The sequence below is a fragment of the Aedes albopictus genome, chromosome 2 (assembly GCF_035046485.1).
Source record: "Aedes albopictus strain Foshan chromosome 2, AalbF5, whole genome shotgun sequence".
NCBI lineage: Eukaryota > Metazoa > Arthropoda > Insecta > Diptera > Culicidae > Aedes > Aedes albopictus.
In genome coordinates, this window is record NC_085137.1 from 496,053,595 (window position 1) to 496,075,652 (window position 22,058).

General features: G+C 42.2%; 3 protein-coding genes and 1 long non-coding RNA gene across 4 annotated transcripts in view; 1 reads left to right on the top strand and 3 right to left on the bottom strand.

The window, feature by feature from the left end:
- On the top strand, positions 1-8,756 carry LOC109408654 (endoribonuclease rege-1; the record flags this gene model as incomplete). The annotated part of the gene is given in 4 exon segments (XM_062854319.1): positions 1-605; positions 677-778; positions 8,114-8,316; positions 8,405-8,756. Coding segments are annotated over 4 exon segments (1,068 nt in total), but the record flags the coding sequence as incomplete, so codon positions are not given.
- LOC134288692 (uncharacterized) lies at positions 7,865-8,491 on the bottom strand. The gene is made up of 2 exons (XR_009998095.1): positions 8,354-8,491; positions 7,865-8,297 (listed from the first exon to the last, which is right to left on the bottom strand). It is a non-coding gene; the product is annotated as an uncharacterized LOC134288692 (long non-coding RNA).
- LOC109408584 (septin-7) overlaps positions 8,647-22,058 on the bottom strand; it is a 184,515-nt gene continuing 171,103 nt past the window's right edge. The window contains exons 13-14 of the mRNA XM_062854313.1: positions 9,068-9,190; positions 8,647-9,004 (exon numbers count right to left, since the gene is read on the bottom strand). Coding sequence (XP_062710297.1) covers positions 9,164-9,190 — 27 coding nt within the window. The 3' untranslated portion in view covers positions 8,647-9,004; positions 9,068-9,163. The remainder of the gene's footprint in view (positions 9,005-9,067; positions 9,191-22,058) is intronic.
- Positions 9,786-14,352, bottom strand: LOC134288690 (uncharacterized protein K02A2.6-like). The gene is made up of 2 exons (XM_062854318.1): positions 10,548-14,352; positions 9,786-10,157 (listed from the first exon to the last, which is right to left on the bottom strand). The coding sequence occupies exon 1, from the start codon at positions 14,350-14,352 to the stop codon at positions 12,358-12,360; it is 1,995 nt and encodes a 664-aa protein (XP_062710302.1). The 3' UTR covers positions 9,786-10,157; positions 10,548-12,357.

The window sequence follows — 22,058 nt, forward strand, 5'->3', positions numbered from 1 at the left end:
TTCTACGTGGATACTACGGGCGGCTTCATCGACAAGGAAGTGCCTCGGTACGTCAGCAAAGTGCCGGAAACGGGGGATCCGAGCGTGATGGTTGTCGAGGAAAGCGCGTTGGAAGAAGGCGAAATCAGAGATGAAGACGAGGAAGACAAGAAAGACGAAACGAATATCCTTAACAGGAGGTTTAACCTAGAGGAAATTCCCTTAGAGGAAGACGACAATGAGCAGGAAGATGATGATGTGGTGGACTGCGATTCTCTGACCGTACCAAAGCCGAAGCAAGTTGAAGATCAGTCGGTAATATTCTGTTCGGAGGTGATCGATCTAGTGAGTGGCAATTCCACTCAGAAGACCCGCATCGAACCGGCGGATTTCATACCGATTGGATTTGATGTGGAGGTTGTAAATGCAAACCAGGGAAGGTTCAATCGGTCACCGAGGAAGAAATTGTTCAAGGGTTTAGAAAAGAAGCGGAGTAAATCCATTGAAAAACCCACGCGGAAAAAACAGCATGATGAGAAAGTTGAAGTAGAATTGCCAGGGGAAGGTAGTAGCAGCAGTCCGAAGAAGCGGTTCGTTGTCATCGACGGCAACAACGTTGCGTTTGCGTGAGTAGCATTGTACATATTGATAAAACATATCAACCAATTAATAAACTTCTATGGTTTCCAAAATGTAGGCACACGTATGGACAGGCATTCTCGGTGAAAGGGCTAGATATTTGTATACAATATTTCAAAAAAATGGGACACGAGGTGAAAGCTGTAGTACCACAATTCAGGTATGTCTTGTCAACCAAATCTTTTTTGCTCTTCTACTAAATTAGCATCATCGAGAGCTAAGTATGTGGATTTCAACGGCAAAACTATCAATGCCACAGTGATTGAAATCGCGAAAAATAAGAATTTTGACATTTTCCGTTAGACGATGCCCACTCTGCAATGATTGCGTCAAAGCCGCGAGGGAAAAATTGGACCCATTTGGAACTTCTTCTGGGCATGGTGGGAAGTGTCTCTAAACTCTATTGTCGAAACAAAATTAAGAACGGAGCATTTAATATTTTAGAAGTTACGAAACAACGTCACTGGTAATCCTGAACTGCGCGTCCCAAGCAAAACAAAAGGTAGAGGGTATTCAATTAATAAAAGCGTTGGCCAATTTGCTGATTGCTGACCATGGACCTTGCAAGGATGGAAAAAAATCACTTCAAGCGATAAATGATACAGGATACAAACAATCTAAGTTAGCCTTGTTCTTGCAGTAGCATGATGCCGACGCCTCACACCGTGCTCGTATCACAGAGCAATCAAAGCATCTGATGCACGCTTTATCGCGTGATGACCCGTTATCGGATCATGTTACAAGTCGTGATAATTTTTATTCATCACAATTTAGGCCTCTTATGCACCCGTAAATCGCATTCATTATTAAAAATAATCATGATAGCGATCGCATCGCTCCCGCACACGCCGAGCGAATCATTCTTCTCGGATCGTAGTTTGCTATGGTGCTTGACGACAAAATGTTATCGTTGTTGCTATGATCGCGCGATGCCTTTCAACCGCGACACATTCGAGATCTGATCATGATCACTAGATTTCCATCCTTGTTGCTGACTCCACGGGTATAGTGTATCATTGTGTTTGCCTCACAATATACAAATTCATGCAATTGCAGACAAAGATAGCCCTTCAATTAATAACTGTGAAAGTGCTCAAAGAACACTAAGGTGAAGCGAGGCAGGCCAAGTCCCAGTGGAGACGTAGAGCCATAAAGAAGAAGAAGATGGCTTAAAATAATGCTCTTCCGCAGAGTGGCGCTTTTCAGAAGATAATCTGATAATTTTCCAGGAATTACTTCAGGGATTCTCCAGAAATTTGTTCAGAAAGTCCTCTAGAATTTCCATCACACGATTTTACTGAAATTTGTTCAAGGATATCTCTAGTAGGCAGGGATGGGAACACTCACTAGCAAAGAGTTACACTCACTTGCTGTTTTCTCAGCTCAGAAGCGTGCAATCAAGATACGATGTATGGGCGACTTTTGGCTTGTGGTTTTGTCTAAAAGTTTGCTGAATAGAGTAGGGTTCGCAAACCCATACCAAAGTCGTGATAGACCTGTGAAAGCTACTCTCCACAAGGTGAGTGTAATTTACATTCACCTCGTGGAGAATTGCCTTCGCAGCTCCCTCACGCCTTGGATATGCGTGTGCGACCCATACTTTATTCGGCAAACTTTTAGACAAAACCACAAGCCAAAAGTCTCCCATACATAGTTTCTTGATTGCACGCTGCTGAGCTGAGAAAACAGCAAGTGAGTGTAACTCTTTGCAAGTGAGTGTTCCCATCCCTGCTAGTAGGTAGTTCCTACTGAGATTCCTTCATGATGCACTTTTCGAGTTCCTCCATCATTTTCCTTCTTGAATTCCTTTAAAGCTCCGTCATGGGTTTCTCATGAAGTTTAGTCAGAAATTCCTTCAGAAAATTCCATGGGCGTAGACAGAGGGGGCAGGGGGCCGAGATTTCTGCATATATTCCTTCAAAGAAATCTGCTAAAGATTGCTTCAATAATTCCATCTAGAATTATTTGAAGTATTTCTGTAGGATTTTTTTCAGGAATTCTTTCAGAAAATTTTACTAGAGTTAATTCAAAAATTCTTTACGAGACAATCCAAGGATTGTTTGGGAAATTGATGAAGACATGGATTCTTTCAGACTTTTTCTAGGGATCGCTACAGAATTCATCATGGGATTGTTTCCGGTATTCCTCATAGGGGTTCTTCTTAAGGTCTGTATCCGCAATAATCCGGACACAGAAACACGGCTGTAACTCTGCAATGGATCGATAAAATTGGCCAAAATTTTCAATGGAAACTCTTTGGTGTATGTTTATTATTTGAGCAAAATTTGATGAAGATCGGTGCGATACTTTTTGTTGTAGCAATGTAAAAGTAAAACGTGCGCAAATGAATGTTGTACAGCACCTGGTTTAGCATGTCAGCGCTGTAACTTTTGAAATTGTCAAAGGAAATGGCTGAAACTTTGAGCACAAACTTTTCAATATACATCTACTGTATCGACAAAATTTCAAAAAAATCGATGCACTATCAACAATTTTATAGTCAAGACACGTATTGGGACTAACCATGGTTTTAGCCCTTTCGACGGCAATTAGTGAGCACCTCTTATTGTTCCGATTGTACTGTTGAAAATACTATTCCAATAATTATGAAATTTTACGGACATAATATATACATGATTAACTAACTTCTTTGAAAATGTCATAAAAATTGGCAGAGGTATTCGATAGTTATGAATGAGCATATATAGCATATGAAAAATACGGAAAATATTCGCAAATACCCTCAGTGTACCAGTAGCCGCTCGTATTCCAATAGCCGCTCACGAGTGTAGAAAACAAAGTTCCCTGCAAAAATTCAATCTTTTTTCCACGGATATTTAAAATATGCGTGCCGAATTATACATGGATGAAGACAATCATACAAATTTATGCCAATAAACACCATTTTCAAGACGGTGAGCGGCTATTGGAACACGAGCGGCTACTGGTACACTGACGGTACTCACCCACATCAGCAGTGATAGCTTTCCAACCAGTTGATTAAAATTGATGAAATTTTGCAAGAAAGAGTATGAATGTATATCATAACTGCTCACGAAATTTCATCATTATCCTAACTATACTTTGGACTGCAGTGGAAAAGAACCATCAGTCATGCAGATCGTGCGGCGAATGACACCCTTTTTATCTGAAACTGTTGAAATTTTTGCAGTTTGTGTCAAAAAATCATTCAAATCCATCCACTCCGAGCAGAGATATTGAATTTATTCGCGTTTTATACCTATTTTTTCCCACTGTGCATTCCTTCAAGAATTCTTAAGACATTCCTTCAAGAATTCTTCAGGAATTATCGCAGGAACTCCCTCATGACTTTATCCAGGAATTCCATCAGAATATCTACAGAAACTTCTCCAGGAAATCCTCCAGGGATTCCTTCAGTAATTTTCCCAGGAATTCCTCCTGGAATTTATCCAGTTATCCCTCTAGGAATTCTCCAAAAACTCCACCAGAAATTCATGAAAAAAATATTTTCTAAAAATTTCTCGAGGGATTGTACTAGGGATTCCCCTTGGAATTTCTAATGCGATTCTTCCTGGGACTCCACCAGGGATTCCTCCAGAAATTCCTATAAAAATTTCTCCAGGAATTTCTTTAGCAATTCCTCCTGAAATTAATCCAGGGATTCCTCCAGGAATTCTCCCACCAATTACACCAGGAATTCATCCAGCAACTTTGACAGAGATTCCGCCAGAAATTCCTTCAGGATTTCCTTCGAAGATTCCTCCACAAATTGCTTTAGGTATTCCTCTTTTATATTCTCCAGGGATTTCTCAAAGAATTCCTCCAGGAATTACTCCAGAAATCCCTCCAGGAAGTCGCTCAGAAATTCTTCAAGTGAGGAATTCTTCACGAGATTTCTTCCGAAATTTATCCACGGATTCCTCCCACATTCCCCTAGAGATTCCTCCAGTAATTCCTTTAGGATTACCTCCAGGGATTTCTTCAGGAATTCTTCCAGATATACTTGCAGAAATTCCACTAGGGTTTCCTTCAGGCATTTCCGGAGGAATTCCTACATGAATTTCTCCAGGAAGTCCCCCAGAGGTTCATTCCAGAAATCCCCCAGCAATTTCTTCAGGGAATGCTCCGGGAATACTTCCACGGATGAATTCAGAAAGTCCTCTAGGGATTTCTTCCGAAATTGTTTTGAGAGTGTTCCTCTAAAAAGCCCTACAGGGATTATTTCAAAAGTTTGACAAGGAACTCCTTCAGAAATTCACTCGAGAGTACCTCAAGGGTTGTTTTAGGACTTATCCTAGGATTTCTTCAAGGGATCTCCTTCCGTGTTTTGTGTAGAGATTTTTTCGGAGTTCTCCCGGTGTCCCCTCCATTCTCTAGCAAATGCACTAGGATTTTTTCTAGGAATTCCTCTGGACATTGCTTTTTATATATATTCCAGTGATTCGTCAAGAATTCCTTCCAGGATTTTTCTAAGTACAGTCAACTTTCGGTCGTTGGGCTACGTTTAGGTGGGCTACGTTTTAACTGGGCGCCCGTTAGGTGGGCTACAGCCCAGTTAAAACGAAGTCAAACGTCACTTTTTGACGTGAAGCATGATTTGTCAAGGTTGGTAGCCCTGAATCTCTATTGTTAGAGATTATTTGACAGCTCAAAACTCAGCCCACCTAGTGAAAGTCTTTCACTAACTGGGCTACGAGTTTAGTGCAACGAACGAAAGTTGACTGTATTCCTTTTTTTTGCGAGTTATCCGGAAATTCCTCCAGGAAATTCTTGAAGAATTTCTGTAGGAATTCCCTTCAGGATACGTCGAGGGTTTTCTCTAGTGATAGTTTCAAGGCTCTTACGAGAATAACTTCAACAATTCTTCCAAGGATCCTTTATCTCGGAAATACGTCAATTGATATTTCTATAGGATTTTGCTTTGCGATGAATATATGCAGTGTATGAGTATATAAAATTGCCTTTATGGAAATTCCGACAAGGATGTATGATTAATAGGAAGCAATCAGTGAAGTACTAGATTGAAAGTAGTGAGCTGGATTTTTGTATGGTGAGATGATCAGTTCTCCATTTCTGTAATGAAATGGTACAAACAGCGTAGGTTATATGATTTCTTGACTAATTTGATGCTATTTGAGCAGAAGTTTGGGTAACTGTGTTGTTGTATAATTTATTTCTTGCAACTTCAACAACACAGTTACCTAAACTTTTGCTCAAACAGCATTAAATTAGGAAAGAAACCATATAACCTACGCTGTTTGCACCATTTCATTGCAGAAATGGAGAACTGATCATCTCACCATACAAAAATCCAGCTCACTACTTTCAATCTAGTACTTCACTGATTGCGTCCTATTAATGAAAGAACTCCAGTTAGTCATGGAATCCTCCTGGAATTTATTCAGAGATTCATTCAGGAGTTCCTTTAAAAATTTTCTAGAAGTTCTGTTAGAGGTTTCTCCTGCCGTTAATTCATGGATTATTCTAAAAGTGCCACAACAGTTTCTGTCAGGAATTTCTTCTTGGATTCCGCAAGGGATTTATCCGGGATTTTTTCATGGTCTTCAGGGATTTCTCTAAGATTTTTTCAGTGATTCCTCCTGGAGTTCCTCCAGGGATTCCTCCACGAATTTCTTCAACGATTCCTCTAGGAATCGGGGATTTCTCCAGCAGTTCCTTCCGGATTATTTCTTGAAATTCCTTGAGAGATTTCTCCTGGAATTCTTCGAGGAATTTCTCTCCATTTTCCTTAAGGGATTACTCCAAAAACTTCTTCAGTGTTTCATCCAAGAATTCTTCAGGTTTTCCTCTAAGAATTCCTTCTTGAATTCTGCCAGAAATTTCTTCAGGGATTTTTCTGGAAATCTTCGAGGGATTTCCCTGAAATTGCTGGAGATATTTCTCCAGGAACTCCATAAAGGATTTCTTCTCAAATTCCTTCATGAATTTCTTCAGTAACTCTTTGGGGGATTCCTCCAGAAACTTCTCCAGGGATGTCTCCAGGAACTCTTCAGCGATTTGTCCTTGAATATTCCTTGAGGGATTTCTTCATAAACTCCTTCAGAGATTCCTCCAGCAACTCCTTCAGTAATTTATCCAAGAATAATTTCAGGGATTCCTGTAGAAATTTCTTCTTGATTTCCTCTAGGAATTTCGTCAGAGATTTCTCTTGGAATTATTTGAGGGGTTTCTCCTTCAAGGAACTCTTCCAGGGATTTGTTCTCAAATTACCTCAGGGTTTCTCCATGAATCCCCATGAATTGATGGATCTCTTCTAGAACTCTTTCGGGATTCCTCCTAGAACTTCTTGAAAGATTTCTTCAGGAATTCCTTCAGAAATTTGTCTTGGAATTCTTAGAGGTATTTCGCCTAGAGTTCCATGAGGGATTTTTTTTTCTGGAATTTCTTCCAGTAACTCCTGCAGGAATTTCTCCAGGAGTGTCTTCAAGGACTCATCCAGGAATTGGTTCAGAAATTTCTTCTTTCCTGGAATTCTTTATAATATTTCTCCTGAAATTGCTGGAGAAATTTCTCCTGTATTTTCTGGAAAGATTTTTTTCAGGGACTCCTTCAGGAATTCCTGCAGCCCTTTAGATGTTTTCCCAGGAACTCTTTCAGAGTATTCTCCAGGAACTTCATCAGGGATTTCTCCGGGAACTTTTTCAAATATTCTTCGGTGATGGTAAAAAAGATATCGTGCGCAAAAAAATGAAAAAATATCGGAAAAAGCTCCTATAGAAACTACAAGGAGGAACTCCGGAAGAAACCCCGAAAAAAATCTTGGGAGAAAGTCCAAGATTAATCGTAAAAAACTGTCAGAGATATCCCGAGAGCAACACCGAAAGGAACCTTCTTTGAGAAGTCCTAGGAAAAAACTCCGAGAGAAATCTCAGGTGAAACTAAAAAAAATAGGAGAATACCCACTTTTACGAAATATTCCGGGAGAAACTCCGGTAGACATCCTGGGTGAAAGTGGATGAAAGCCCACGGAAATTTCTTCAAAAAATAACGGAAAGAACTTCGGAAGACATACCGTCACAAACTTTAAGATCAATACAGGGAAAATCTTTGGAAAAATTCCCGAGAGGAACTCCTACAGGAAATTTTGTGAAAGCTCCTTGAAGGAACTCTGGTAGAAATTCTAGGACCAACTTCTGTAGAAACTCTGGGTTAAATCGCGGTAGAAACTCTTGGGTAAATCTCGTGAGGAACACCGGAAGGAAAAATCATTCAAGAGAAATCCCGACAGAAATTCTAAAAGAAATTCTGGGACTGCAACTGATTCCGTTACTGAAATGTCTTATTATTTTTATTATAAAGTTTTTTTTTGCTGTTGAGGATGTTTTAGAAACTTTTCCATTATTTTACAAAGCATATACCTACATATTTTCTTACAGCAGTGTTGCCATACTCATATGTTGTCCACAGTTTTTTTTAATGATTTATTTCGCTTTACAAAATATCAGTTACGTCCAATATTAGAGCTCATTCTTGTTTATTCGACTACTTTCAGACTGAAAAGGGAAAAATCCACCGACCACAGGCTCCTGGAGGAACTGTATAAAAAGGGTGACATCCTGTTGGCGCCCAGCAAAAATCTCCCGGGTCAAAAATCGTCCTCCTACGACGACCGGTTGATCATCTCCGTGGCGGAAAAGTTCGATGGCGTCGTCATCTCCAACGACAACTTTCGTGACCTGCTGGCAGAGAATGATTGTAAGTGCACTCAACTCAACTAAAACACTACACTTACTATTCACACTTGACTTGATTCCCCTCTGTTTTCTGAAATTCTCATCCTCAGCTTGGAAAAAGATCATCGAAACGCGAGTGGCCGGTTACACGTGGGCGATGGATGCCTTCTTTCTGCCGGACGATCCGTACGGCCGCAAGGGCCCAAGTTTAGCGGAAATGCTACAGCCAAAAGCCGCCGCGGTTGATGCCACCGCCAAAGATAAGTAGTCATCTCTCATAACCGTTTTTTGTCTTGTTTTGTTTCGTTTCTCCAATTTGTTTTCTTTTCTAAAGATGCTCTTTTTTAGTTGGTTGTGTTTTATACAAATACTTGTTGATATTTATTATTAAATACTGGCTAGTTCTACACAATCAAATCACTTTTCTTAGGGCAATAAACACACAAAATATGGAAAATCAAACGGAAATTAGACTAGAACTTATTGTTATCACAGCACTTGAACTAGAGGTTGTTCTTAAGCAGACGCCGTCGTTGTCGAGGTATTGGTGGGAACTATCGTTGCTGGAGCGTGGCTCGGCGTTGTCGTCGCCGTCGTCATCGTCGATGCCGCCGTGGCTTGGGTCGATGTTGGTGCCGTATCTTCCGCCATTGGAAGGATAACCACGACAGGACTATCCTTTGTCACATCTTCGTAGGACGGTGGCAAGTCTAGGGGAATAGGGACATGTTATTGAACCAATTGATAAATTTAAATAGTTTAAAGAATATTACCTGTGGAGTGCGCATAGTATGAAGTTGGCCGGCTTGGGAATAGTGAATTGGGTCGTTGTGGCGTTGAGGAAGGTGCATTGGTGGGTATCGTGTAGATTATGGCTGGATTCTGGGCCGCTGCCGCTGGAAGTATAGAACATAAGTTCAGAACACGGCAGTTATCGTCTCACAAATATACAGATAGTTTGGTTTGGATTGTTTTGTAATATTTTGAAATCGAACGAATTCAACATTTCAAAATCGATCGTTTTGTCTTAAAACGATTATTTCACAATTTCAGGTCTCCATTTGAATGTGAACTGGCCTCCCTGGAGGTCGAAAGTATTTTGCGAGGCAAAAATAATACGTGATTTCTTTGAGGTCGATGAAAAACTTGATCAGAATAGCGATAGCTTCGGCTATCTATGAACGAAGCTCTGCTTTCCTTACAAGGGATTGACATTTTTGTGATACTGAAATTGATCTAGATGACATTGTAGAACTCTTCACCGACCACCAGAGACTGATGCAAAACATTATTGACACTCGTGTATCACGACCTCACAACCACCATTGGGCACATTTAGCCTTCGCAAGTTGAAGCGCCTGGGACGATTCTAAGCACCGTTTCGTATCAGCCAGTAACCAATATATAATAGGCACAACACATGCTTTCTGATCTAACCGAAGATTAGAGGTATGAGGTTTCGGTACTGAGGGATTAACTAAAACCGAGATGTTTAGTTATGCACGCTCAAACGTAGACTGAGCTATTCTTTATTCTGTTCATCTCTTCGAACCGATCGACAGATCGTAAGTCGCAGGGCTGGTATGCTCTTATTGCGACTGGATACAACAGTTCTCTCCTCTTAAGATTTGACTTAAACATTGTAATTAAAATTCGATATTGCAGGCTTAACAAATTCAAATAATATACTTAAACTCTAATAATAATAAAATTCATTGTTCCGCTTCTGACGCTTCGATCGACGAGATCGCCTTGGCTGCACGACGTTTCGAGAATTCGATGGTTTCTGATGACTAACGGGATTCTGATAATCGAACGGCACACTTGAGCCATGATTTAACGGTCCATTATCGCTGGACGACACTCCGAACGCGTCATCCTGTCTCGAACTTGTTGGTGTACAAGAACTTGCGCTCATAGGCATCTGATCGCCTGATGAAGGTAGCAAACTACTGCCACTCGACGCCATCTCGTCTCTAGACAAACTATTGCCTGTTACATGCTTGGACAAACTATTGCCGCTAGTTGAAGGAATCGACAAACTATTGCCGACCTCCACTGTTTGTTGCTGTTGTGAATCGTTGATGAATGAGTCTGCTAAAAATCCGTAATAATCGCTACTGTCTGACTCGTCGCTGTATTCTTCGTCGTCTTCTCTCGGCCGTTTCCTACTAGGCTTCCACCCACAAACAAGTGTCTTGGGAGGCCGTGGCTTTAACTTTAGCTGGTCGCGATGAGCCGAATAGATTCGACCTCCGACTGAAACCTGAAATACGTTTGGAGACAGCCTTTTCAAAAACTTGGCATCCAACCACCTCTTAACTTCGGTAGTCCTAAAGTTTTTGAAGTAGATTGGTTCTCCATGTCGCAGCTGAGAAAACTTATCCGGTACAACCGGTTTGTCACTCCGATTGATAAGAGGTTCCTCGCCAGTGTGAGTTGTCAATTGTTTCTTAAAACAGCTCTTTGGATTGACTAAATCCAGTGTCGTTTTCGGTGTAAACTTAAGCAATTTTTCAGAAGGAAATTGATTGTCTTCTGAGCAAATGTTTCGATAATTAAACAAAAAGTATGAAATCTGATCTTCAATATCCAAACCTCTCATATCAGGATCAAGCAGAAATTTCTTCAAAACTTCCTTGGCGACACGGACCATCCGTTCGGCCTGGCCATTACTGGAGGGATGATACGGTGGACTTTTTAAAACCTGTATACCTTGTTGACTCCAGAAGTCAACTAGATATTTGGAGTTGAACGGAGGGCCTCCATCGGTCACAATGACGTCGGGAAGACCAAACCTTGCAAACAAAGCCATGAATTTGCTTTTTACCTTAGTAGCATCCGTACCGTATCTCATGTAATCCACCTACAGCCATTTCGAATGGCTGTCGACTACAACAAGGAAAACTTTTTGTTGAAAGTAAAAAAAAATCTGCATGGATCCTACTAAAAGGACGACTTGTTGGAATCCAGCTGGTTTGTGTCGAGTTCTTTGAAACAACAGACATTTGACTGCAAATTCTGCAATGGTTTACAAATTTTTCAATATCGCTATTGATTCCAAACCAGTAAACCGACCTTCTAGCTAACTGTTTAAACTTAGTGATCCCTGAATGATTTCTGTGAAGAAGTTTCAAAACACAGTGTTGCAACTTTGCCGGAATTACTATGCGATCTTGAAACATTAAGCAACCATCTATTTCTTCCAAATCCTGGTGATTGGAGTAAATATCCCTGAATGTCCGACCAAGTTTCTTCGGCCAACCAGTCTTCAAGAAAGATAAAATTTGCTGAAGAAACTCATCGTGTTGTGTCTCTCTGGCTATCATCTTGTAATCCAAGGGTATATCACCGGAAATATTGATTGACTTAATGTATTCTCTCTGCAAAGCGCGTGGAACTTCTTCTGGCAACGGAAACCTGGAGCAGTAATCAGCATTACCCATTCTTGCTGACGGTCGATAAACGATTTCAAAATCGTAAATCGATAACTCCAAAATATAGCGTTGTAAACGAGTTACAAAAATGGAGTTTTTGCCGTCTTTTCCAAAAATTCCGATCAAGGGTTTATGGTCTGTATAAACTGTAAATTTCTTTCCATATAAAAATTTATGGAACTTTTTTATCGTACTGACCACTGCAAGTGCCTCTAAGTGCAAAATTGGATACGATTTTTGCGCATCATTTAGTGAAAACGAAGTAAAACTTATTGGTCTTTCTTCTTTACCAACAATATGCGCAATAACGCCACCTAAACCGTATCCACAGGCATCCGAAACAACTACAATTGGTTTGTCAGGATCGTAAAATTCCAAAAAGTTTGGATTCAAGAGAAGCCTTTTGGAATCTTCAAAAACTTTATTACAATTATCATTCCAAACATATTTTGTATTTTTTCTTAGTAAACTGTAAAGCGGACTAAGGCGGGAGGATAGATTGGGAATGAATCGACCGTAATAGTTGATCAAACCCAAAAATGCCTTCAACTCTGTGACGTTATTCGAAGACTTGGCTCTACGAATTGTCTCAATTTTTTCAGGACAAGGTAACAATCCTTGTTCTGTCAACACATGTCCCAAATAAGGCAAACTGGAAACAAAGAATTGCATTTCTTAAAATGAACTTTTATATTGAACTTAGCCAAACGGTCCAAGACCAAATAAAGTTTCCTCTCACATTCCTCAAAATCCTTCCCGGCTATTAGAACATCGTCTAAATAGCAAACTACACCTTCCAAACCTTTTAAAACTTGATCCATCACTTTTTGAAAAATAGAAGCACTGCTAGACGCTCCTTGAGGCAAACGGTTGTACGAATACAAACCCTTGATCGTATTGATCACCATAAACTTTCTGGATTTCTTGGAAAGACGTAATTGGGTATATGCTCCTGCCAGATCAAGAGAGCAAAACACTTTTGAACCAGACAACGAAGCAAACAAGTCTTGAGGCACAGGCAACGGATAGGTGTTTGGTACTATGAGCTTATTGATAGAAACTTTACAATCAACCACCATACGGATTCCCTTATCCTTCTTAACTACGATGACAACAGGTGAAGCCCACTCACTTGCTTCAATTGGAGTTATCACTCCATCCCGTTCCAAAGTTTCTATATGCTCAACAACCTGATCACGCAAACGATAAGGAACATCATAGGCCCGTTTAAAAATAGGTTTATCTTCCTTGAGTACCAAATCTGCTTCAAAACTTGATATGGGAACAGAGAAGTCGCTGTCAAAAACCTTCGAGTACTTACTTTTGATATCTTCAACAACCCTGTCCTCCTTTGAAACGCTGGTATGGTTCACTAGCATCGGTCCTCGGAATGCATCTCGCCAAGCTGGGAAGAAAATGTCAAGCCAATCCCTGCCTAACAGTGGAATGATCTCCTTTGCACTCTCCAACACCACCAACGCAAGCTTCTCGCTCCGTCCGTTGACCTTCGCGGACACTATGATCTGACCCGCAACTAACAGACGCGCGCCATCAACAACTGCCAGTTTAAGATTGCACCTGTCCAACGGTTTGTATTTGAAGCGTTGATTGTATGTCTGCTTGCTGACAACGGAGATGGCAGATCCACTGTCGATCTTCATCCGCAGGATCTCACCTTCCACACATGCTTCGACTAGGCACGGTGCGCTAGTGCTGGAACGTTGCGACGCGGAAATCATCAAAACGTCCATTTCTTCTTCCGATTCCGACGACTTAGCTGCTCTTCTTAATCGCTCCGACAAATCCGGCTTCTTTGGCACCACGGCGACTGACTTTACAGATGGTTTCTGGTGTTTCAGGTCGTAACAGTATTTACGGGTGTGCCCCTTCCTGCGGCAGTAATTGCAGAAGTAGGTCTTCTTTCCGCCCTTCCTCGGGGTAGAAACGCTTCTGCTGCGACTGCGGCTACCGTTGCTGTTGCGCTTGCTGTAGCTGTCACGGCTCCTACGACGACCACGGAATGAAGTAGGTGTTGGCTCACGCTGAAATCCAACCCTTTTGGTTCCTAGACGTTCTACTACGCTGACCCTAGCTGTTTCTCCATTGATGGACGTCAATCGCTCAGCGGCCTGCTCGCGGTTAACGATAATTTTCTCCGCCTTCGCAAGAGTTAACTCCTCCTCATCAAGCAATCGCTCCTGAAGCTGCTTGCTAGCAACACCACAGACTAACCTGTCCCTAATAGCCATGTCTTTGAAAGTACCAAAGTTACAATACTCAGCCAATTGCTTGACTGAAAGCACAAAATCAACGGCTCTTTCACCCGGCTTTTGGGATCGAGCATAGAACTTCACACGCTGTACAAGATCACTCTCGCTACGGTCATACCGCTTTTTAAGCGAATCCGTCAGTTCTTTGAGCTCAATATCAGCAAGATCTTTACCTGGGAACAACAGTTTAAGCTCAGAGTAGACCTCTGTCCCACAAGAAGCTAAAAAAGTAGCCTTGTGCTCATCAGCAGGAATTTTCTGATGAAGTAGTACCCAATTCAATTGTTCCAAGTACTGCGAGAACGGAATGGCGCCCGGAACGTATGGGTCAATGCTGTTCACCAATGGCATATTGCTTTATACAAATTAAAACAAAGGATACAAAACAATAAATCTAAATAGTCAACTTTGGATAATAAAACGTGAATCAAAATCAGAAACAGTTCAAACTTTTAGCCAAATTTACAACTTATTCAAAGAATTTTGTCAATTTAAAAACACTTAAACAATCAACCAAAAACAACTTTCAAATTCATAAATGGCTTTAAATTATCGAAACAAACAAACAAACCGAAAAACAAATAAAACAAACCACATACCTGATAGCTGCACGACGAAACTCCAGACGATTCACAAAACTTGTCCAAATGGGCAGAGGCAACAATTACCGAATCTACCCTATCCACTTACCACGCTGAAGCAGATCAAAAACGTTTTCGCACTATCTATTAGCTCTCCAGTGCACACTATTGACCTCCTGTTGCTTTTGTTGGCGGTCGTTTACACAGGTCACAAACTCACAAAGCCTTTTGGAGATAATAAAACAATGGTGGATAATTATATCACACCCAGCACAAACCAATGAATCACTAAACTTTTTAAACGAGTGATGAGTGCTGACTTAAACTTGCTGGAAATAGCGATTTCGTTAACACTTCGCTTTTCAATAATTTCAAAACTTTCTGCAGAGCAATTGTAGGCAATAAACAGGTACCGCACTACAGGTGATCAACCACACTTGAGGTGATCTAGGCGATATGCGAATTGCACTATGGCGGCAAATTCCTTGCGTCAGCCAACTGCTCACTACACACCACGGGGATCGAAATAAACGATATCACTCGCTTTTCGCGGATTTCGACGCGGATAATATCTAGTGAAACCCGTTTTAAAAAGAAAATTTTCACCTCGTTCGCCACTGATCTAACCGAAGATTAGAGGTATGAGGTTTCGGTACTGAGGGATTAACTAAAACCGAGATGTTTAGTTATGCACGCTCAAACGTAGACTGAGCTATTCTTTATTCTGTTCATCTCTTCGAACCGATCGACAGATCATAAGTCGCAGGGCTGGTATGCTCTTATTGCGACTGGATACAACACTTTCTTTATACCTATCCCACGGTGCTTCATTTACCGTTATTATCAAAAAAAAAATACCATCAAAACCTGAAACGCTATTCTCTTTCTTTATCATTCCTACACCTCTGGACAAATTAAAAAAAATCGTTAGACGAAATTTTGAGTTACGCCTTTTTAAAGGGCCTAACCCCTAAAAAATCAGGGTTTCTATAGAAAAACATATTTCATAACAGAAGTATGCTTCTGCAAATCAAACATGGAACGTCATGCTCTTTCTTTATCATTCCTACACTTCTGAACACATTTTTAAAATAATCGTTAGACGAAATTCTGAGTTACGCCCTTTTAAAGGGCCTTACTTTTAAAAAATCAGGGTTTCTATAGAAAACCATCATATTTCATAATAAAAGCATGCCTTGAAGTCCCAAATAATAAAACGTATCATTAATAATGCTACAATTTGATACTATGCGCTAATATTGGCTATTTCGTATTGATATTTGTATAAAAATTGGCCATTACGCTAATATAAGGGAAGTATGTATTCATAAACATGTAGGAAGCAATCATTTTTGTATCAAATGCCATTCATAACGTGGGACGTAAGTTTTTTTGTATTGCTATTTTATAGGCATGTTCATATTAGTTCCAAATATGTTATGTATATATCGTCACGCAAAAAACGACCTTTTTAAACAACATATTTATATCCATACAATCGCATGTTTTATCACGACCACCCTTTGGCTGCATCTTTCTTGATTCGCTTCAGCAAACTTACTTTCAATCCTGGGCACCCACGTTGGTGCAGAGGGCCAAATTGAAAGATCTCCATCCTGGGCGATTGCCCGTCATCGCCTTGACCTGTGGCCAGGCCAAATTACTGTCGACTTGCTTGATTTCGTTGTTGAGGCTTCGCCGCCATGAGCCTTTGGGTCTGCCTCTGCTGCGATGCCCTGCTGGGTTCCAATCTAAAGGTGGCTTGCAGATTTTGTTTTCGCCCCTGCTTAGAATGTGGCCGACCTACCTCCACCTTCGCTTCCGAATTTCAGTTGTAAAAGCTTTTGATGACATCGACTATGGAGCTCCACGTTGGAGATCCTATTGTGAGGCCCCCATGCACGAATTATATACCGCAGGCATCTATTGATGAAGACCTGCTGCCGTTAAGTGTTCTCCACTGATACACACCAGGTTTCACTGGCGTATAGCAGCACAGATTTCACGTTCGAGTTGGAAATTTGGATTTTGGTGCGTCGACTAAACTGGTTGTTTTTCCATACATTTCTTAAACTCGCAAAAGCAGCCCTCGCCTTCTTGATTCGTTCACCTATGTGGATGTTGGTGCCGCCATCAGCTGCCATTTGGCTACTAAGATATTGGAGGCTTTCAACATTATCCACTGATTGCACAGCTACCGTAAAGCTGGAAGGGTTGACCGTGTTTACATCCAACGATTGGGTCTTGTTGACGTTGACGATAGCCTTGCCACCGAGGAGCAATTGGCAAGCTTGATCTGCATATCAGAGTACCAGGAGAGCAACGTCATTAGCCAATTCGAAGCCATTTAGGTGTTCCATGGTAATGGGCGGCCACAGCAACCCACGATTTGGTTCACGATCAATCGCACCTACCAGGATCTCGTTGATTACGATGAGGGGCAGTACCTGTGATAGTATACATACTTGCCTCACTCCATCAACGACCCGGATGGGATCGGATAAAACACCGTTATGCAGTACTTTGCACGAAAATGCCCTGTACTGTGCTTCAATGAGGCCGATGATTTTCTCAGGCACCCTTGCGCCTGAGGGCTTCCCACATTTAATCAATGAACACCAGATAGAGAGACTCTTGGAATTCATTGATTTGCTCCAGGATCGTCCGGACGGCTTGCTGCCGTCGGAGAGTTGCGTCAATCTTCTCCTGTATCTGGCTAAGGATCACTTTGCAGAGGACTTTGAGAACAATACACAGTAACATGATGCCCCGCCAATTATCGCATACAATCAGGTCACCCTTTTTGGGTACCTTTACTAATGCCGTTTTTCTTTATTATCCAGTTCCAACCTGGGTTGGAACTGGATCAGATCACAGTTTCAACCCCAACCCGATTTCGGTTTCGCTTGTACTAAAGTTTGTTTGACGTTTGTTTGTTTACACATTTTCCGCCAATCCAGTTCCAACCCAGGTTCAAAAACGAATTCGACATAAGACGCCTTGCATCCAGTCGGCCGCAAATGTCGCGGTTTCCCATATGCTGCAAAATAACTGATGCAGTAGTTGTGCGGATACTACGGGGTCAACTTTGAGCATCTCAGCTGATATGCGATCGACCCGATTTCATGCTACGGATGGTTGTTTCTATCTCCTGCACTGATGAAGCTTTGGTTTTGACACGGGTAATGCGTCGAACCCTTGGCGGATCATGCTGAGGTGTTGGTGGCGTGACCGACACTTGAAAAAGGTTTCCAAAGTGCTCGAACCAGCGTTTTAACTGGTCAGCCGGGTCGGTCAGTACCTGTCCAGACGTATCTTTCACGGGCATCGTAGCATTAATCTTAGTACCACTAAGGTGACATGAAACATCAGAGGAGACGGATGTCGCCGGTGTATGCGGCTTTCTCGCCTTCGACGGCTAGGGAGTCCGCCCACGCTCTTTTGTCCCGTCTACATGAGCGTTTCACTTCCTTCTCGAGAGCCGAATAGCGTTGACGGGCTACGGCTTTGGCTCCTCGAGTTTTCGCTCGCTCTATCGCGGCTTTGGCGTTCCTTCGCTCCTCTATATTCCTCCAGGTATCAATGCTTTCTCGCCGGTGGCGATGAAGGCGTTCTTGATGGCGCTCCATTGATCTTCTACGCTTCCATCTGCTGGAATATTCGTAGCACGGTTCTCTATCTCCTCAAAGAAGAACCTTTTCACCGCAGCGTCTTCCAGTCGGCGTGTGTTGAACCGGCGCCCGATTCTCTCCTCCTGTCGCTGGATCCTGGCAATGCGCAGTCGGATCTCGTCGATTAGGAGATGATGGTCGGACGCAATGTCGGCGCTACGTTTGTTCCGCACATCAAGAAGGCTCCGTCCTCCATTTTAGGCTGATGCAGATGTGGTCGATTTGATTTTCCGTGACGCCATCACCGGAAACCCATGCCACTTTGTGCACTGGTCGATGAGGAAAGACCGATCCCCCAATCAAAATGTGGGCTGCAAAACGGAGAGTTGAAAAGGAGAGCGTTCAACATAGCTCTGAGATCATCACAAGTTCCTACCTCATGCTTCCACGGGTCAAGCGATGACAGAGACCGCCAGCTAAGAGTTGTGTGCTTAGCTGGTAGTGCCGCCTGGGCAGTGTTGTCCTTCTGACTTCAGCTAAATTGGGGAGGTACGTCTCGAGCGTCTGTTCACCAAGGAGATGCGGCTCAAACAGCGTCTGTTCTGCTATTCAGCGGCTGAGTATGAAATGCTCCACCATCCGCATAAACACTGAATAAAATCAAGTTTTATGCTCTTTTTCATGGAAACTGATATTCAATACCTTTGCTTTGAGTTGCAAGCTACGTTAAACTGCGACTCTCTCAAAATGAAATGACGTCTACGACGCAGCAGAAACCATAGCTACTTCGATTATTTTTGTTCAAATGGTTCGATCTCCCGCCGAAAGTAGCGCTGTCTTCGAATGAATCCGTTCGCCGAGGGATAGTATGGAAAATGCAAGAGTGGGTTATCTTGTACTTAAAAATCTTTGCTGATTCGCAACGCTTGATAGATCGAAATCAAGTATACGAGTGGCGACCGTCGGGCTGTGGAAGTACCTTTTTGAAAGAGAGGCAGCAAGTATTGGTTTAACGATCAGCAAGACGCAGTACATGATCGTTGGTAGAAATCGGGGTTCCAATGGTGATGTTGGTAGCGAAGTGATGATAGATGGTGAAAAAATCGAAATAGTGGAAGAATTTGCGTACCTTGGAGCTTTAGTGGCGTGCGATAACGATTTCCTCAGCGAGGTGAAAAAGGCGTCTTGCAGCTCGAATGTCTCGAATAGAACTCTCTATGGCCTCGAAGGTAAATAAGGTAATGGCTGGAAGCGATTGGTTCAGGACCGAGTTCATTGAAGAAGGATGCTTCTTCAACGAATTGTAGCCCACCAAGAATTCAAGTAGCTACCTGGTCGACTATGGCTTCGCGAGTTTCACGGAACAAAAAATGTTAGTAGCACCTAAAGTTACCAACGTATTTAATTCGTAATACGGAAATATAATATAACATAACAAGCAACGAGTTCGAAGTCGCTGCATTTGTCAACTTTGATTGAATGGACCATTGCTATATTTATTGTGTTTGTATGTGCATATAGTCGTCTATGTGTTACACTTAATCGATTTCTAATTTGGTTGATAACCTTTACTGGCACTTCACTCACCTGCGACTTGCAATTGGCGATATCTCACGAAAAAGAACTTAACACGCACGGCAAAAAGAGAAACACTTATATAATCATCGATAAATATGCACATTTGTCTAAATTTGGACCAAATTGTTGAAATATTTTCTAATACTTTTTTGGAATGCGCCAATTCGAACAAAAAACTACACGGCATCAGCCTTCGTACGTACCCCGGCGAGGTAAGCAAAAACTATCACCATTGCGCCGATGGGAACTAAAAGTGCGATCGCTTGGCCATCCATTTCGATTCGTCACGGTTTCCACTACTATTTACTATAACAACAATACCTAACTGGCACGCGCAGGCCCCTCTGCAGAACTGGGCTGTATTCTTCTCAAAACCACAATTCGTCTAGGAATGAACTGGATAGATGCATGCACAAGGAAGCACACTATTTCTAGTAGTCTCGATAGTTGATGTTTACTATAAACTCAAGGAGGAAGTCGAAGATTGGTAGAATGACGCCGCCGCAATCGCCGCCATGCCACTTGAGACCCATATGATGCAACTTTGCGCCACTATCTGTTATAGGGACTTTTTCGAAAAGTAGTACGTCGTCACTGGATGTAGAATACCGTGTCCACAACTGTTTGGAAATTTTGGGATAAATATGTACAAACAACACTCACCTTGAGCTTGCAGTTTTTGAATCCGTCGAAGGCGTTTGACGAACGAATACTTTGAAAACAGAATGATAAATTATTACAACGTCACTATCACGCGTTGATGTTCAAGATAAATATTTGCCAAGAGTTTTGGAGCTTAGAGAGAGCCCATGACACATACCGCAGACAGGGTACTCAATAGCAGGATTAGCAGAATCAACGGAACTACCACGGTCTCCATGATTCTTCCGAACGGGCAGTTGTTCCCTTCACTTCGAACAATCCGGTTTGGCTTCCGATTCGTGTTCTAGACCATCGAAACTACAGCGCAGACTGAATGACTGAGTGCTTTGTACGACATCGTTTCTACTGGTGTCGTGTGCGGTGTCGCGACATTTTCAAACGGGGGAGGCAGGTATGTAACCTGGTTGCAATGGTTTCCCAACGGCGATAACGATGATTGTTGTTGGGTGGTGTGAAATTGATAACAACGTGCTGTGGTCGATTTATCGATGACGTTGCACTGATTGTACGTATATACCCATTACTACAGGCAGGGGTTACTTCTGGGCGAAGGACTCAAACAACCAAAGCTAATCCCATTCCACCAAAACTCGGAAAGCTTTGAACGGAATTTTGTTAACAACAATGTATGAAGGTAGAGCATTTAATCGCAGTAATTGTGATTGTAATTGCATATCGATCATAAAGAATTAGTTGTAGCTAAAAGCAGTTGCTCCAGTTAGCCCAGTTAATGGGTTGTAGTCAAGATTACCAATCTTAAACCAATGCAGATAACGACATAATGGGTTCAATAACGCTACCTGTTAGATTTTGCAAATTTATAACTCTATAACGGAGTAGATCAAATAGAGCAATATTAAAAAGAGAAGGCCTGTTTGCTCTTTTATTTTAACCTTAGAATATACCAAAATCAAATAATTACATTCGACCGCAGAAAAACACTGGGCTGCAAAATGGTGAGTCGCCAAGGAGCGTCCAACATAGCTCTGGCCCTCACAACTTCCAACCTCATGCTTCCGGGTCATACCCTACCTTACCGGACAAACTAAGGCCGGAGTGGCCTCTGCTGTACATAGGAGTCGTCTCCATTCTGCTTGATCCATGGCTGTTTGTCTCCAGTTCCGCACTCTGCGTAGGGTCCGCAGATCGTCCTCCACTTGGTCGACCCACCTAGCTCGCTGCGCACCACGTCTTATTGTACCCGTCGGGACTCTCGAGAACCATTTTAGTCGGGTTTGTTATTCGACATCCTGATGACGTAACCCATCAACCGTAGCCTTCCGATTTTCGCGGTGTTGACGATGGTTGGTTCTCTTAGCAGCTGATGCAGTTCGTGGCTCATTCGCCTCCTACAAGTCCTGTCTTCCGTCTGCACTCCGCCGTAGGTGGTACGCAGCCCCTTCCATTCGAAACCTCCAAGGGCGCGTCGGTCCTACCGGTCTAATCAGCGTTTTGTAGATAGTTAACTTCGTGTTACGGCGAACTTTATTCGATCGTAGAGTTCTGCGGAGTCCAAAGTAAGCACGATTTCCTGCCACAATGCGCCTCTGAATTTCTCTGCTGGTGTCGTTGTCGGCGGTCACCAGTGAGCCCAAGTACACGAATTCTTCAACCGCCTCGATTT